At 31.0% G+C, this 20330-nt stretch overlaps 1 protein-coding gene across 1 annotated transcript; it reads right to left on the bottom strand.

The window, feature by feature from the left end:
- Positions 1-12991: 12991 nt before the first annotated feature.
- LOC142317466 (DNA polymerase subunit gamma-1-like) lies at positions 12992-18604 on the bottom strand. The gene is made up of 2 exons (XM_075354033.1): positions 18502-18604; positions 12992-14319 (listed from the first exon to the last, which is right to left on the bottom strand). Exon 2 carries the CDS (start codon positions 13859-13861, stop codon positions 12992-12994), a length of 870 nt encoding a protein of 289 aa, XP_075210148.1. The 5' UTR covers positions 13862-14319; positions 18502-18604.
- Positions 18605-20330: the final 1726 nt, after the last annotated feature.

Raw genomic sequence — 20330 nt, 5'->3', positions numbered from 1 at the left:
TTTAGCTACAAGCCGCCACTGTTTTTAAAATAACATCATAGTTAAGACCTTGTTTTACAATGAATTGTTGATCGTTAACACAGGACAGAAATTTCATACCTTTAAAAGCAAACCGTTCATAAAGTTGAACTGCTCCTTCTTTCATCTATTCATAATCAATTTGACAGTAAAAAGTCTTAAAAGCAATTTTTTGTTGTGTCCAATGTAAAATATATGTCATAGTGATTAAATAAAATTTTTCAGTATTCATTCATTTTTCTTTTGTCTCATCGTTTGACTGGTTTATACACTTGTAACATAATTTCCTACCTAAACCATACTTTACACACTTGACATGTATACTAATCTTTGTTATTTGTGATAACAGCATCATTATTTATGAGCCTTATCTGTGTTAAAGATTACATTTGCACTACTGATTATTTTTACAGAAGAAATTGTTCCAACATTTTCCTGGAAGAATCAAAGAAAACTTTGGGAAAACTTTGATCTAAGTAACTTCACAAAATGCAAAATTAATTAACAAAAATGAAGGAGATATTGTACTTCTATTTTAATAAATGCATTAATGTAGAAGTATAATATTTAATGAAACAATATAATACAACTAAGTGAGAATTATTAACAAAATTTAAATTTATACAAAATTAAATTAATTTTTTTATTTCATTGGTTATAATTGTATAAATAAAAAACATTGTCTGATTACATATTTAAAAAATGTGCACATTTAAAAACCATTTTGAAGGCATTTATTGACAAATATTTGAGTACAATGTAAGAACTTTTTAACAAGAAAATTAAGGTTTATTTATTTATTTTTAAATTTTATCAAGTATGATATGATTATCATAAAATCTGATAACTTGATGGCAAGGGAGTCAACCTCTTCACAGATCGTCTAACACAGGCAGTACTCAGGTAACAAGGGTTGTACAACTACCTAGAAAAGAAATGAAAAAATATTTTGATCTAAAGCTTATTTTAAACAGCTTGATCCTGTTCTCTTGAAGAATAGTATTAAGTGAAAATGAGAGTTAAAAACAAACTAACAAAATTCAGTTTGAAACAGACATATGGAGTAATAATTCAGCTTGGTGTGTTGTATTGTTTGTAACATAATATAGATTACAAATGTGTAAACAAACAAACATCTTTTAATTATTTTAAATATGTATAGGCCTATAAAGTAAAAATAATTTCTATTATATAAAAATATTATCAATACTACTTTTATTTAGCAAAAAATAAAAATAGAATTTTCACAATTTATTTAACTTAACATTTAAGTAATGAATTATAAGATTAAACTATTATGTAATTCATTAAAAATAATAAAAAAAGACAAACTGATTTTTGTAAGGGTGATAATTTTTATTAATTTACTATTATTATCTATTTTTATCATTTTTATTACCTTTAATAGACGAAATAAAAACAGGAAAAAAATAATCAGCTGCATTATAGTGCGCAAAAGTACTGCTGGGTTAATTCTCTGCAATAAATCAATTATTTGTCAATGGATTTTTACAAATGAGGTGTACATTTTTTAAAATGAAATGCTTAATAAATTTTGTAATAGACAAAAATCTGATCAAAGATCGCAATAATTACAAAGATATTGAAGATTCAAAAATTAGGATGGCCACCATTTTGAAATTTTTAAGGTGACGTTTTAAAAATGTTTTATTTTGTAGAATAAGACACTAGTGTTAAATCTGCCAAATTTAATTAAAGTAGGTATACCCGTTCAAGAAATCATTTTTTTGTTGAAAATAACAAAATGGCATCCAGATGAAAAACAAAGCAAAATAGGACTTTTAGAATATGAACTTTTATGCTCATTTTGGTGTTCTGAATCAGTATTTGAAGTTCGGCAAATACATTCTAGGACATTGTTATTCTCCTCTATTGACAAATCTTGAAATATATCAAGATCCACAATTTGATACACCTGAACTACAACAAACAGACCAAAAAAAAGTGTATAATGCTGGCATATGTTTTCTTTCTGTTTAGCCTTCGGAACCACCATAATGTATTGTCATAGACTAAACGGGCACACAGTTAAAATGTAATATGCTTTTTGACCACATCATAAATAATGTATTTGTTACACAAAAAAAAAAAACTGCCACCAGTAACTTCAGCAGTGTAAAAACCTGCTATCACCAGTCATTAATGAAAACTGTTCACAGTTTCATCACTGAAAACATTTTTTTATGGGTAAAAAGCTTTCATAATACTTTTAATATGGTTCAGTTTGCTGCAAAAATGACCACCTTCTAAAACTGTTATCACTAACCACCATAAAAAAAAGTTGTGAGAAGTATGTGATTAAAAGATGAATAATATTTTCCCTAGAATAATCAACAATATTTTTTTCCTACAAACAGATTATGCTTTTAAATTCATTATAAACCCATTTTACTGGGTTATGGTTAGTACCAATATGAACTGATAACTGGTAGAATAACATAATGCATTGTGATACTTTAAAACTATTAAAAATAACAAACAACTCGCTTTCAAATTAACGGCCAAAGGGCCATTTAGAGCTTACTTAGTGCCAATTTCCACTAGGTTACAACTGAAATCCATTAATACTGGCAATTATTTTCTAAAGAGCTTCTAGAGGGATATATTTCATTAAGGTGACCAAGTTTTGAACCCAATGTTTCGTTAATGAACCCGTCATTTCATTATTGGTTTTTAATAATTTAAATTGTTTACTACAGCAATTATTCCATGAAGCAGCAGGATCCTTGTTCAAAGGCAAGTAAATAAACATTACTTTTCTTAATTTGAAAGCTAATGTTACCCATGTATTTGATGATTTAAAATTGTGGTCCTCACATTTGATATGCTTGAGTCTGGACAAGCCTAATTGCAATTTTTTAAGTAGGCTATTGCCAGTTATAATGCACTATTACATCAGCCAAAAAAAATTTAAAAAAAAACTTGTTTATATAAAGTATTTATAATGAATGCATTGTTTCTGAAATGCATATTCTTATCGTAACAAAAAAGTTTCTCTTCATATGACTACTATGATTTCATTATTATAAACAAGATGCAGTTGCATTGTTTTACTTACACACATTGTTTTACAATATATACATTGTATTAACAATAAATAATCGATAAAAAAATAATGTGAAAAACTTGAACTAATAGTCTGTTTTTATTAATAAAATGCAGTTCAGAAACAATAAAACAAAATATTATATTTTCATGTGAACAAATATAAGCATTCAATTTTCTATTATCTTTCGTAGATACTCCAACCTTTATTTCAAAATGAACTTTCTGATCTTCACAATAATTTATAGTATTTGTTTGGACACTGTAAGTAAAATAATTAATGACTTGTAATTATATATGACACTTGTAATAAATATAGTATAGTCTTCCTTTTAAATATACAGAGTGTTTCTAAAATGCTGGGCTGGCTATACTTTTTCGAATTGTAAAATTAAACAATCCTTAGGTTAAAATGGCAATTTCTCCTTCGTTCTGCCACTGAATGCAATTTTGTATTTTTTTTTGTATAGAAATGTATATCTCTAGTTCAGATAGACGAATCACATTAATATTTGATAAGCGTCATGGTATTAAAGTTTTAAAATTAGCAACAAATCAGGATTTAAATAGCTCAAATTACAAAATGGTGGCCATGTTTATTTTTCAATCTGTTATATCTCTAAATATTAGTTTTATCAAAATTTATGTTATTTTCTAATTGCATCTTTTATTTTGAACAAAATTATATTTTATTTTTTTTAAATCTACTAACAAATAGCCAAGTTATGGCAGAAAATTGATGTTATAATTTTGTGTGTGTTTTCATGTCCTCCACTTTACATTCAATTCGATTAAATACTAATTGTTTTTATTTATTGTTAATTCTAGTATTGTAAATTAGTATTAAATTATTAATAATTTTCTCACAATAAAATTTAATATTACATAATAATAAAACAATTGATATTAATTTTTCACTTTTGAATAATTTTACACAGTGACTATAATTGCTAACAATATAAAAGTGAAGCTTCTTTCAACAGGAATGGTCTTCAAAATTATCACAACCAGCGTATCTGAAGCGACGAGAATCCTCATGGTATCTTCCAAAGTAGCCATCAACAAAGGTTTTCCCGGAACATATGGGCAGGTATTTTTAATGACTATATTTTGGGCCCCATCATTCTACCAAATCATTTAAATGGAGAAAATTATCTTGCTCATTTGACTGAAAATCTTTCACATTTTTTGGAAGACCTACCTCTACAATTAAGAGAGAATATGTAGTTTCATGTCTGTTGAGCTCTAGCACATTTCAGTCAGTCGGTATCAGATTTCCTGCATGAAACTTTCTATGAAAAATGGATTGACCGCGAAGGACCAGTGCCTGATCACCTGATAAACACTCTTGACTTCTACCTGTGGGGCCATTTGAAACATATTGTTTATTCAACTCCAATACTCAGCATTGAGGATCTTCAACAAAGAATCCACAATGGATTTCAAGAAATTAGGAATACTCATGGAATTTTTGAACGGTTAAGACAATCTCTCTGAAAAAGACTGTAGACTTGTGTAATTTCTAATGGTGGACACTTTGAACATCTCTTATAGCTTTTAACAACTGTTAACTGTTTATTTAAAAAAAAAGTGTACCTAATGTTCTACAATTAATGTAAGATTATCACAGGTAGTTGTTTTATTTTTTTAATTATTAGGTCTATTATTGTGAGAAAATTATGACTTAATTTGATACTAATTTACAATACTAGAATTAACAATAAATAAAAACAATTAATATTTAATGGAATTGATTGTAAAGTGGAGGACATGAAAACAGATGCAAAATTACATAAATTTTTTGCAATAATTCAGCTATTTGTTAACCAATTTTCAATTATTTTTGCAAGTGGAATTTGAAAATGTATAGCCAGTCCACCATTTTAGAAACACTGTATATAGAAAAAGAGTGAGTGAGCAAGTTAAAGAAACAGTTTACCTTTCATTATGTTCTCTTTTATCTATTATTAAATTAACATTTCTATTACTATAATTTTGTAAATAAATTAAAAATGAGTTTAAATGAGTTATAAAAGCTCACTTAAACTAATAGGAATTTTTGATAAAAAAAAAGTATCATTACATAAACATTTTTACTACTTTACAAATTCTAAAAAGTGTTAACTTACTTGCAAATTTTGTGGAAATTATTTTTCCAAAACATCTTCAAAGATGAAAATGTGATTCTACTGTATTTTTAATAATACTTGTTTAAAAACGTTAGAAACCCCTTAAGGATGTGGGTAAATAATGTATTCAATCAATGCTGTATTTGCTTATTTAATATATTTGTCAAATTTATAATTGTAAAATTTAATGTTGCATTGAGATCTCAGTTTTTGTACTATATATAAAATGTGTATGTTGTTAATGCCTTCATGCGAGTTCTGTTTCTATGAGGTTATTTATAAATGTTGCTTTTATTGTGTTAGTAACTTATGAGTTGCATCTGTAGGTAAATATGCATTCAGTCAGCCTGATGTATTTAATGCAAAACCCCCAAGGTTGTTGTTTGTCAGCAAGTATTTTTTTTTTTTTAATTGCTATATAACCTGTAATTTGTTAATAACATCTAAAGTGATACATTTACACTCAGTGGTGACTCGCATATAGGCTCTGTGGAACTGCAGCACTCCCTATTTCCACTTGTTATTATTATCTATAACATTTAATATAATGAGTCCTTTTTTCTTTAATTCTTTCTTTATACTTTAACAATATATAATCCTTAGCTTAATTTTAATAGCCATCTCCCAGTTTATGAAAAAGATACAGAAATCTTTATATGGAACTATGCGCTTCACAGTTCCAGCAGCATGGTATTTGGCTGTTGTGCACATGCGCACATTGGAAGTTGCACGCGAGGCTGCGAGGGAGAGAGAGCACTTTTGCTCCTGCAGTGCTGATCCTGGCGTGCTGGTGGAAGGTAGTTTTTTTTACTCCGCGTGTATATGGAACGTTCCTTGTTCTTCCCCCTTTTCTATCTTAATGGGTAGGAGGAATATGAAAGTGGTTTAGTTGTTTTTCAGTAGTGATCAGAATATGGTGGAAAGCAAGGGCTCTTTGATTGCCAAATCTGTCCAAAAACAAGCTGGAAAGAGAAGATAATTAGTAAAAACTAATTATGTAATTGTTTCTGTGTACATAGAAATTTAAATTAAGCACCACTGGATTATAATCCATAAAATGGATTAAAATCCACAAAATGTCCGCTTAAAAGCACTATAGTGCTTTTAAGCGGACATTTTATTATTACCTAATAATACTAAAAAAATATTATCTGTATTGACATTTTATTATTTATTCGGTTAACCGAATATGGATTTTAAGTGGGCTTAAAAACTGTGTACCATATTCTTGAATGTGATAAAGTGTAGAATTAGATTATTATGCTGCTTCCAGTTATTCTATTTGATTCATTTTTTTTTTTGGTACTTTTATTTTAAAAAATTTTCTGGAGCAGCACCCCCACTAATTTTGGCTATGAGCCGCCTCTGCTTATGTTCTTTCCTGACAATGTTGACAGTTTAGAGTGAATGATAGTAAACATTATTTATTTTTACAAAATTGCCAAGATTTTTAGGAAAGAGGATTCCATTTCATTTTTTAACAAACAAAATTCATAAGGTCATACAGAAAACTGACACAATTCAGCAACCCAAGATTATACAAGTGAATTCAATTACTGTGATTGCACTAACACCATAATAGATGTAATTACACGACATGGATAAAATACCATCCCATCTTTTGTCTTTACTGTACGAAAATCTTTTATTCGAAGTTCATTGCTTTTCATATTAAGATTAACCTGTGGTGAAACATCATCATTCAATAAGATCTCAGATTCCTTTAAAAAAAAAAAGATAAAGAACACAAATTACAAACTAATTAATTTCCAATAAATGTTTTTTTTTATTTTATTCTGGCTGGAACTTAGTAATAATACCACTTATATACAAATCACATATCCTAAAAATAAATATTTTTGGTAGTAAATACCATTAAAATCTATCTTGCTAAAAATTTTAGAAAAATCCAAATATTATGACAAAATTAGGGCAAAAAAGAACAAAACTGATTTAATTTTATTTTTATATGAATTTACTATTAATAGAATATTACAATTGTTATTTATATATATATATATTATACACTTTATTTTCTCAAAGTGTATGTTGCAAAAAATAACAAAATAGCAAACACATTAATCACAAATTTAATTCTGAGAAAATTAATTTTATAAGTCAATTTAAAACAAATATGGCGGTTGTTCAGGAAGGTTTTGAAGAATTTTTTTAACTTTCAACTTAATTCTCTTGCAATTTGATTCATTTACTCAGATTTTCCAAATTTTTTTATATTATCAGTATGATGTGATTTGTCCAACTCTGCGAGATGAGCAGTTCTCTCACCTTTGCATCATAAGAAATAAATCTTTGTCCAATGAGCCATTTCTTTAGATTTGAAAGGAAGAAGTAATTAATTGAAGCCAAGTCAGGTGAATACAGCACATGCTTCCAGATGTCATTGTCAAAGTGTAAATTATCATTGAGTTTTGCAACTACTATCAGAGCTATGTGTACCGGCACATTATTGTGGTAAAAGAATAGTATCTTTTTGGCCAATGTGGCAGTACATATCAATCAGTCTAGTAAAACATCAGAACTGTAATGATCCTCGTACTTGAAAGTTCATGTATTACTAAAAAATAAACCAAACATGGTAAAAAAAAGGCAATGATGTCAAATTAAAAAATCAATATTAAGTGCATACATAGTTTCATTCATATAACTACTCCACTAAATACACTCTGAAAGGGCGAGTAAAACTAACTTACTGCTTCATTTTTGATTTTATGATCTTCTAATTTAATTAGGTTGGTCCCTTCAGTCACAAGGGGATCTGTCACTTCATCAAAATTATCACACCCATTACTAAGCGGCTCCTCTTTCACTTGCAAAGATTCACTTTCCTGAAACACAAAATCAATAATTTAATGTTATAGTTCAATGGCTGATGATCTTACCATGACACAAACATTCACCCAGGCATGAACAACACATGAGAACAGTATATGTAAAAGAATCGGTTTTTGATAATCAGTCCTTTAAAACTGAGCAGATATACAGATATTTCCCGTAACACACAAATAGCATTGAAAATCATGAATCCAATATTACAATAGCTTAGTTACGCTAGACAGCAAAACCTCCTGGTGCGATAAGTCACGTGGCTACACCAGGTTGCAGACCATGTGACAGAAATTAGTTCTATGTAAGTGAAATCCGCTAGCACTGTCAAATCTCTGACTAGGTATCTGGTGCGTTAAGGCTCGGGGCTACACAATCTACCGACCAAACAAGTGAAATTTGTATTTTTTATATTGTGAAATTACAATAGTTTTGTTATTATCGACTGTCGACGCTACCACTGCTACTTCTCTGACTAGGTACATGGTGCGTTAAGTCTTGCGGCTACACCAGTGTGCCGACCGTACAAGTAAAATGTGACCTACGGATGTTCTGAAATTGCAACACTGTAGTTAGGGCCGACTTCCGATGCTTGAACTGCTACACTTTGACTAGGTTCCTACTGCGTTAAGTCTTGCGGCTAACCCAGTCTTCCATAGAATAGAAATTTGTTCCATGTAATATATGAAATTACCATACTTTAGTTAGTCCCGACTGTCGACGCTACCACTGCTACACCTGTGACTAGATACCTTGTGCGTTAAGTCTCGCGGCTACACCAGTCAGCCGACAATACAGGTGAAATGTGACCTATGTAAGTTGTGAAATTACCATACATAGGTTAGTTCCGACAGTCGGCACTAGTATTACTACTCATTTCACTAGGTGCCTGAAGCGTTAAACCATGCAGGTACACCAGTCTGCCGACCGTAGAAGTGAAATTTGTTCAATGTAAGTTGTGGAATTACAATACTTTAATTAGGCACAACTGTCGACTCTAGCACCGCTACACCTATGAGTAGAACCTGGTGCGGTAAGTCTTGCAGCTACACCAGTCTGCCGACCGTAGAAGTGAAATTTGTTCTTTGTAGGCTCTATAATTACAATAGGTTAGTTCCGCCCGACTGTTGGAGCAAGCACAGCAAAATATCTGACGAGGTTCTAGGTGTGTTGAGTCACGCGGCTACACCAGTTATCCGACCAGCCCCCTTATTATTATTTTATCATCTTCATCAGCCCCCTTATCACCCACCCCTTTCCGGAAGAAAATCCAAGCTACGTCAGGTATATTTGGAGCCAAAGAACTGGAGTTCTATATAGATTTTAAAAAAAACCTACATTACGATAGTTTTTTTATTTTTTTCGCCATGTTGAATAAAACGTAATTTTTTTTAAAAATACGAATATGGATATAATACACCAAATTTCCATTTAAAATTTTCCAAGAAAAACGATGGTGTAACCGGTTTTTCTATTAAATCCTTCATTATAGAGTTATAAGCATTCAAAGTTGCCAGATGAAAAAATCATGTTAACAATAAATCAACGTAAAAGGAGCTGCTTGATAACAAATTTCCTGCTTATAACCTACATCTAGTACAACAAGCTTGCGAAGATGGTTTTAACCATCGACAATTTCGTACTATGATATTGTAATACATAATAAGAAATTAGACTTAGAACAAAATATGATCTAATTCGATCATATTTTTCGATACATCGACTAAAACATGTTAAAACGGCCATCTGAATAAGTAAAATTATCGATGTCGCAGCGTTAATAATGGCAGATAGATGTTAGAAAATCATTTAGCACTAAATTTCTTGAAATAATTTTCATCCATTTACCACACCGGGTTAGACTAGTGGTTAAATCGTCATTGAAAATCAACCGATTTCAAAATCGAGAGTTCTTAGGTTTATAACTTAGTAAAGGCACTTACTTTTATACGGATTTGAATACAAGATCATAGTTACTGATATTTTTGAGTGGTTGGGATTCAATTAACTACACATTTCAGGAATGGTTAACCTGAGACCTGCACAAGATTATATACTTCATTAAGTATTATAATACATTATGGTGGTTTTAATTCGATAAAATTTATTGAAACATCGACTTTTATGTAGAAGCGGCCCAATCTGAATAAGCAAAACTATCGATAATGGAGCGATATTAATCGCATATAGATTTGAGAAAATCCTTTACCAATAAATTTGTTGAACTAATTTTTATATGATCCATAAAAGGTTTTTGGAGCAGCACCACCGCTAGTTTTATCTACAAGTAATGATTGCTTTTTTCTATTCTCGTGAAGGAAATGAGATCTTTTGTGTAATTCAACAGAAATATAAGAACACGAAAGATATTTTATAATATTGTTTTAAACTAATCGTAAATGATATAGCGGAACCAGAATAGGAGATCCTAATCTAATTGGGAGTAAATAATATCGAGTGTTCGAGTTTCGACAAGCATAGAAAGAGAAGAGAGAGAGAGAGAGAAAGGGTGAGAGAGAAATACACACACGCAGAGAGAGAGGGAGAGTGAGAAGAGAGACATACACAAACACAAAGAGAGAGAGAGAGTGTGTGAGTGAGAGAGCCACACACACACACGCGCGCGCGCGCACGCACGCACACGCACACACACGCGCGCGCGCGCGCGCAAACACACACACAAACACACACACACACACACACATATATACGCAAACACAGAAAGCGTGAGAGACAGAGACAGACACACAGTGAGAGAGTGTGTGAGAGAAAGCGACACACACACAGATAGGGAGAGAGAGACAGTGACATACACACAGATAGGGAGAGAGATACACACACAGACTAGAGAGACACACAGAGTGAGAGAGAAATAGGGAGACAACCACACACACACACTAAGTCAGTCAGAAACAAAAACATACAACTTCCCTTTACTAAGTACATATATATATATATATATATATATATATATATATTTAGATTCAAAGTAGTAATTCAAATAAAAAGACAAAAATTCAAAAACAAAATCAATTTATAAAAGTAAAATAATAATAATAATTCAAAGTCTATAAAATTAAAATTAAAGTAACAATAAAGTTATTATAAATTCTGTTTCATAGCAACAGTTCAAAACGTGTAACTAAAATAAAATTCACATTTACTTTATTAGCCTGAAGAAGCACATATGACATCCTCGAGGCTTATTACTGGGTGGTTATGTCATGAAACCATGGCACGCCAATGGGTGGCTGGGCACCAGTTGAGACACTGGGCTCATTGAGCCTTTGGGTGACACGCAGCATGTTTCCAGTTTTTGGCAAGGTGTTGGTTGCCAGCGGGCGACTAGTGATAGTTAGAAAGCCGCAGTACCCTTAACACACGCCCCCCCCCACAACGTAAAACAAGGAAGACACAGACGAGGACGAACTGCGGCTTTTTTTTACTTCCTCGCTATCATCCAAAGGGAAACAACTTCTTGTCAGGATCTGGTTTCATGCTGTTTGTCAATGGGTGACAAGCCTAAGATAATATGTTTAAAATGATTTGTGAAAAATATCGAACCCTTTTCAGGAATTAAAACCAAGATCGTCTGATTTAGAAACAACTATATTAATTTTATATGAACATTTCAAGTTGTAAAATCAGTTTCCATATTTGTTTTCCTACCTTCTGAATCATCCTGTATTTATAGATAAATATGGGGCGGTAGATTTATATTAATGAATAATATTTTAAGTATAAAAAAGTATTTATAGTTACCCCTAGTACCACCACCCACGTGTGTATAAAGAACGGTATGGGCGCGCAGTTTAGTCTAAAATCATTGAATTAAATTTTTAAATAAATATTTTATATAAATGAAATTATAAATATTTTAAATTAAGTTGTGTGCGTAAGACGTACATCAGAAAAAATTTGCGTTACTAGAAAATCCTACAACTGTGTTGTCAGCGTTCATTTTGTGGTAGGAGTTCAATTGTCATTAAAGTAGATGATATATTTCAATTTCCTGTTTATTACATCGTAGGGTGTAATACAATTTATGCTAATTACAATCAAGAAAGAAATATTTTAATAAAAATACCAAGAACGGAAGCGGAAATTACAAAAGTGAATTTAAAGTTCAGCTTTTTATTTAATGAATTTATTGCACTGTAAAAGTTCTAATACGTATGAATAAATTCATTTATAAAATTTATATAGACCTTTATTTTAATTTGTACCCTCAATTATACGATTATATACAAAATAAATTGATCATTTGGAGGGGGGGAGGGTTTTCGAATCATATTATTAATTTTATGATCTTTCTAAATCCATTAAAGTATATTTATGATTTATTGCATTTTGTTTAAATATTATTTTTGTTCACCGAAAAGTAAATGCCTTTATGATATGATAAAATAATTTGAAATGAAAAAAAGAGGTTTTATTTCAATTTTCTCAAAATTTAAGGAACAGAGAGAAAGAATGAAACAGTCACACACACATGCACGGAGAGAGAAAGAGATAGAGTGTGTATGTGCGCGTGCACAAACACTAATACAGATACGCCTATTAAATTACATATACACATTTAAAAAAAATTAAAAGTACATCAATTTTATTTTATTAATAATTCATTGCGAACATCATTTAATGTACCAGTTATAAACGTATCTCGTTTTTCTTTTGCTAATTCACTACCGCAATATAATTCATGTACTTTACTAAGGCTATTTAAGGAACTGTAATTTCTCCAGTCATTTTCACCAGCATTATTTGATTTAAGTAAAGCTCTTTGATAACTAGTAACACCGCTAACAGATACATGCATCGACATAGTATCCATAAATCTTAAACCGGTTCTTTCTAACCAGTATTGTTCTTTAACTCTTGCACGATCAAATGAAACATTATGGCCAACAACAATACGTGGAATTTTTAAAAAATTATTTAACTTCTTTCTCATTCGATTCTAATGGAATAAGTCGATCTGTTGCATAATTTCTATTAATCGTAGTTTTCTTATTGTCATGAACTAGATCAGGAGAAACCCATCCATACCATGCCTCATTACTAACAGCAGTACCTAATGTTGGCATATCACCTTCACTCAGACAAACTTCAACGTCTAAAACCAGAGCATCTTCTTTTGGAAATGCAACCTTTTCATAACCATTTTTAGTATACCTAACCCAACCAGGTTCAAATAACCATGTTTTAGGAATTTCTGGTACATTGTTGATTAACTTTTCCAATAATTTTCTATACGGTCCAGATTGTTTTTCACCAATATTCCAAAAATGTTCTGTAATATTTTTTCCATCAAATTTTGGTAAATTTAATTCTATATCAGATACTTCTTCTTGTTTATTTAATAAATTATGTTTCTTTAAATCTTGTATATATTTATCAATTACTTCTTGACTTACATTTGTTGTACTGATACTAGTATTTGAATTTTTGAAAAGCTGATTAAAAAGATTTTTTGATATCATTTGTATATTAAATTCATTGTATCTAACACTTTTATTATTTTCAATATTTGATATACTTTTATTTATCGGTATATTAACTGATTTAGCCAATGGATTTTCATTAACTTTATCACAATTAATCAAAACAGCGTTTATAATATTACCTTCATTAACATTAGATAATTTATGTGTATCACTCACAGAACTTTTTAATTTTTTACAACTAGAAACAACAATAGGTTCTGTAGATGTTGAGTCAACATTACGTAAAGCATGATGTATAGTAATAGATCTTTTTACTAGAAAACAATTCAAATACATTTTTCTTTTATTAATGTTCATAACTTTCCATAAAATAAATAACAAACATAATAACAGATTTTTGTCAATATTTTAATAATCTGTTTAAATGACCAACTTTTGAATAAAGCATAAAGATTGTTCTTGAATGTTGATATAAATTTTTAAGTTTATGTTTTATATTTTATTTAATGAAGAAAAAACAGGCCATTTAATAACAAATGTCTGTACTGTAGAATATACAATACTCAGATATTTAATTTCTATATATAATGTTCATTTAAAATTTCATACAAATAATTTATAGAAGTTTTACTAACACACATAAATTAATATTAGCAACATATTATTGAGTTTTGTAAACAGATATATAAACTACCTTACAGAATACAACAGTATTAGGTAAACTTACTTTAAGAAAAATTAAAATGTGAAATAAAAACTATCTTCTTTATTAATAACTTCGTATTAAAGAAATTCTATGGTCTTTGTCCTTCTTCCTGAAACAAAAACAAAATTAATAAATAATATATGGTTCTTTTCTAGTACATAAGCATCAATTAAATTTCTACCTACTATAATATTTAAGTTATAATTCTTCAGAGGTATAGATTACTTTTTTAATCAAACACTATTTGGTTTCATCTTACAAGTAAATTCAACATAATGAATCACTCAGGTCCATAATAAGACAACTACTTCTATGATAATTTCATAGTTTGTAACACCTGGAGCATCTCAGAGAGTAACAATAATCTGATAATTGAAGGTCTAAGTAAAAATAAAATTTTACAGTTGAGGCTATGTTTTACACAAATAATAATTATAGTAATAATTTATAAGATAGTTTTTATCAGTTCTATAAAACTGGGTACTAATAATGTACTGCTTACCCTATCTAATTTATATCACTATTTTTTTTTTTTTTTTTTATGTTGTGTTGCAGAAATTTCATCATAAAATAAAATAATCTTGATTGATAACACTGTATAAAAAAAGCTGACCTACATTAAACTAATTGACAACAGATGTATTGAATAATAGTCACAGAAAACATTAGTTTTTGTTTTACCTAGTCCAACGACGTGTGTCAGTTTGATGCACAGGTATAATAAAGTGACTATGAGTATAAAAAAAATTAACAAACACATTTCTTCAGTTAACTTCTCAATTTTGGATCTATTTCACAAAACATGTTACAGTGGTAAACTGAGAAAGTTTGTATAAAATTATGCTGCTTCACTAAAAATAAACTAATAAAATTAGATTGGAGCTGAATGTACTGATAAAACTGGTTTCTGCGATCCCAAAAATTGTTCCATAAAATATCACAAGATGACAATTACATCATGTAAAAAATTTTAATTCTTCATCAAAATCTCTTTTATGTCTGTAGAGCTAACAAAGGTATTTAATTAATTTTTATGATCAACCAATGGGAATATGGTAGGTGGCGTTGATTCTTTATTGTATATCGTAAGGTCAAACATAAAATTTATAAGGTGATTCCCCATGGAGGATACGAACATGGATACCTTGGAAAAATATAAGGTCTGTCAACATTTATAAGGTGTAGTAGACGTCTGGTACAAATACCTGCAGGTGCAGTAAAACGTGGATGGTCCTTAATTCTTCCTAAATTAGGATTTCCAAGTACTGCATCAAAAGCTGGGTGATTTGGCTGTCCTTTAGAAGGGCAAAATAAGATGCTGAAAGCTGATCCTTTCTAATCCAAAGTAATGGCTCAACGCAGTCAACAAGTAAGCTTACAACAGGACTTAACCTAAAGGCACCTGTGACAAGTCCAAGGAAAGCATGATGTACAGCATCCAGCATTTTAAGCACGGTATGACGCGCTGAAGAGTAGGCGACACAAACATAATCTAAATGAGAATGAACTAAGAAATAATAAAAACGTATTATACATGACCGATCGGCTCCCCAACTGGTGTTGCTAAGGACTCAAAGCATATCTAAAAGTTTGGAACATTTTGGAACATTTTGTTTTTAATTCTTTCTATGTGTTTGGCCCACATAAGGCAGCAAAAAATAAACCTAAAAACCTGATATCAGGAGAGATAGCAATTGGCTCTCTGTTGAGAAAGACTTGCAGAATGGAAGGGTCCCCCCAGTCGAGAAAAAACTACACATTTTGCATTCTCAGGTGAAAAGGTGAAGCCGGTAACCCTGGACCAAACTTCAAGGCTATATATAGAGTTCTGTAATAATCTCTCTGCGGTGGCTGTTGAACAGGGCATAATATATACTCATATAGCAAAATCATCAACAAATAACGAACATATGGCGATGGCTGCACACATTTAATAATACTGTTGACGGCTATAGAAAATAAGGAGGTACTTAATACACTTCCTTGCGGTATTCCATTCTCCGAGATGATGCTACCAGATAGAGAATCTCCAACATGAACACGGAAAGTTCGGTCATTTAATACAAGCAAGTATATTGCCCTTGTGTCCCCATTCTTTGAGGATGTTTAGGATGCCACGTCACCAGGCTGTGTCGTATGTCTTTCTGATACAAAGAAGATAGCGACGAGGCGATAGTGGAGTAGGAAGGCATTTTGAATGACTGTTTACAATGACACTAAATGGTCAATGGAAGATTGTCCTTGTTAGAAAACAAACTGTTCTGCAGATAAAAGGCCATGTCTCTCCAAGTACCATGTAAGTGCAATCCACAATTCTCTCTACTACTTTGCATAAAACCCTTGTCAAGGGGATAGGATGGTAGCTTGAGGGGTTTGCTTTGTCTTTACCACGTCTAAGTGGTACAAAATGGCTCCTGACAGGTACCAAAGACGGGTAGGAAGATTTATCCGGAGAATAAACCATTATAAATGTTCAATACATGTTGCAGCGCTGAATTTTTAGAAGGTGTGTTTGCAAGAATTTCCTTATGTGAAACTGATAGAAAATATGTTTGTACTCTTCACTCCCATCTACATCTTTTTTTTTTTTTTTGTCTATTACTTCTCCTTGGGACCAGACCTGCACTGAATATAAACACAGCCCCAATGGAAAAATCAGGAGGGAATTAACCGCTGTACTTTCCCTGCAATTATCTATGTGCAAATAATCCTTACAAACATCTTTGAAACTAGATACCATGCCCATATGGTGATTTTTATCATAAATCACCTAAAATACTGGTCTTTTATTGTAGATAAAATCTTATTCACAAAAGCCTTTTTAGTATATTCATCTTCTTTACATATTTAAAACACTAACCCTTTAAGTTTATATCCTTAAGTTTTAGTATATAAACTAACCCTTTAGTTTATATCCTAAAAAAATGTTTTACCATTGAAATGAAAGACATTAAAACTGGAACAAGATAGTAGTAGCATTAAAAAAATTGACAGCTACTTTTAAGGATCAAAAACAAATTTCTAATTATTTTTAAATAAGATTTTATACTCAAATATGATTGAAATGTTAACATCCATCTGTTACACGATATTTGGTTAAATGTACTACTCCCACTTTCCATGATTTATATAGAGCCTTATCTCACTATTTATAGTTTTGCTATTATATATTTAAATTTAGCCAGTTGAATTAATGTCAAATTTTTTCTGGCATAATTGGTTTTCATTTAAGATATTTACAGTATACAATATGTAGTACTTAGAATTTGTGACATAAAAAAAACTACATAACTATTTAGACTATTTAAATTAAAAAATCAACATTCTCAGTATTGTAGATACAAAAGGAATACTATATAATTTCTATATAAATAATTTTACTAATATTATTAATGTTGTAAATACATAGTCATTTAAAAAATTTTATCATATAGTTTATTTTTAGGCTTAAATTTGTTTAATTACTAATTGTTTCCAAATTTGGGAACATATTATCTAATAATATGAACATATCTAACGTTTCACTGTTCCTGATTTTTTGAATTGCAGTAATCTAAAGTATGCATTAACTGATTGCAGTTAAATACACAATGGTACAATTGGATAAAGTCTTGATTAATAACATTTCACTTTCGATCATTTTATGACTTTGCTCATTCTGTAAGAAAAAAAGTCTGCATAACCTATACAATTTATTCAACTGGGCAATAACCATAAAGTTACAGGCATCATATTGCACATTTGACTAAGATAATAAATGAACCACAAAATATTATTACAAAAACAGAGGTTTTTTTAAAATTTAATTCCATGATTACATTTACACTATATAGCCTATGTAACATTTTAATTGCATATGTAAATTTCATGAGGTGTAACCAAAATAAAGTAGAACATTGGTATCCATGTTCAATTACTGGAAAATAAATACGACAGTCGACAAGTTTATAAACTTACAAAAAGTGTAAAAAAGGTAAAGATAATTTCAACTCAACAGTGAAATTCGTTTATTCCAAGGGAAGAAATTAAAGTGAAATAAAAAGTTTTTTTATCAATAATATCTAATGAGATGAACTAATAAAAATAATGTTAGCAGAATTGCCACACCACGTGCAATTTTTCGGGGAGAGATGGTTGGGTTAGAATCATAAATGTTAAACTTACAAAAACAAATAAAAGAACAACACGTACATTATCCTGTAACAATTCAAAGGATTTATAATGAGATAAAAAATCAAAGGAAATCATGTTAATACAAAATAAAATACAAGAAAAATAAACAAAAACTTACACCAAAATAATCCACAACGCTTTGGTACACGAATGATCATTAATTCGTTTTGTAATTGTTCCTTACGAATCAGTTGAACCCTCAGTAATACGTTACTGAGTTCAGTTTACTTTTATACATTTATAAGATGAAAATAAAATCTTGCTTGCAGTCAGTCGCTGTGCAAGGCATTAATTACTCTTTTCTTGTAACATTAGGCTCATTTAGAAACCAAGTATTTTGTAATACAATGTGTTTAATTATTTTCATAAATAGCAAAAATTCTTTCCGCAATTAAAACTTAATAAATTATGTTTGATCTCAGATAATGATTTCTTTAAAAAATTTAGCGTACTTATAAATATTTCTTACTGTACACAGTGAAAAAATGAGTAATTTATACTTGTATTAATAGATTATTATTACACTGCCTCCATCAAGTGAGTTATAAAAAATTAATGACCACTAACCGTCCACCGGTGGTGGGCGAAGGGTGGGAAGAAAGTGGTCGGAGGATAGGTCAATGGTTGGCAGATTTTTTGGTGGTGGATGGGTGGAAACCCAGAACAAATTTAAGATAATATTTAATGCACGTTTATGAAGAGAATAAAAAGCTCTATAGTCAAGCTCGTGAAATAATAACGATTATTACGATTTAAGAAGCAAGAAGCTATGAAATTCGGAAAATTAGAAGATGACAAACATTTAATATGCATTTAATTATGGGAAGAAAGAATTACTGTAGCTGCGGTTGTGGAATTTCAAGGTCACAATTCAAAAACTCCGAAAAGAAAAACATAATCTTAAATCTAAATCGCGGTCATGCTCATTCTCTATTGATGAAATTGGACACAAATTTTGATGGCTACTGTTACCGACCTGCAACCAAACGCACAGATAAAGATTAGCAAGTAGGAGAAATATAATAAAGTAATCAGGGAATTGTTTAAATCGAGATGTCCGGCAAAACCGTTAAATATACCTTATTCGTTAACGACCAGCCCGCACACGCTAAAATATTTGTATAGACCACAATCTCCTGTGCCCATCACCAGCACGCCTAATGATGATGGTTCATATTTTGGGGATTTTGAATCACCAACCCCTTCGGAAGCGGCCGCACAAACGATATCGACAGGATATATACCTTTTTCACCGAGCTATATACCCTTTTCGCAAGCAGAAACAATACAGCCCAAGTCTCTAGCTGTCACGAGACGCGAGAGATCCTGCAGCGCAGTACGTGAACCTAAACGCCGTAACCCCAGCCCTTCTGATCCTCAAGATCGTTCTCGCCGTAGTAAGAAACCGTCACCGTCATCAAAAAATCAGGGACCCTAGGAGATTACCAACAGTGTCGCCTCGAGAAGGTACGAGACACCCAACACCACCGCCTGCGGTAAGAAATCCGATAGACACGAAATCGAACGCGCCCCTCAACTCCCCAAACGTTGGAATTCTGTACAGTTACCGTGAGGGTGCAGGCAATTGTTGGACAAAGAAGCTTCTTTACCGGAGGATAAACATTCGCGCTGAGACAACGATAACAATCAATCCTCGGTAGTTCATATCCGAAAAAAAGGGGAAAGACAGACGTTCGGATAAATTATAGGACGAATAAAAAGCTCCGGAGACAGAGCGAGATAAACCTTCCACGTTTTGAGATAAGCCGACGAAAAAAATATTTTATGACGACGACAAGATGGCGGTTCAGTTCCCACCGATTACGGATTGATGAGTTACGATAAATCTAAACCGAATTACAGCTAATGGGACGATCCCAACGAATTGGTCGATCGATTGTGCAACTTTTACGATGAATACTATGCTGGCTATACGAGCGTGTAAAA

This window comes from Lycorma delicatula, chromosome 1, assembly GCF_047948215.1.
Source record: "Lycorma delicatula isolate Av1 chromosome 1, ASM4794821v1, whole genome shotgun sequence".
NCBI lineage: Eukaryota > Metazoa > Arthropoda > Insecta > Hemiptera > Fulgoridae > Lycorma > Lycorma delicatula.
This window is presented reverse-complemented; position numbering and strand designations above follow the sequence as displayed.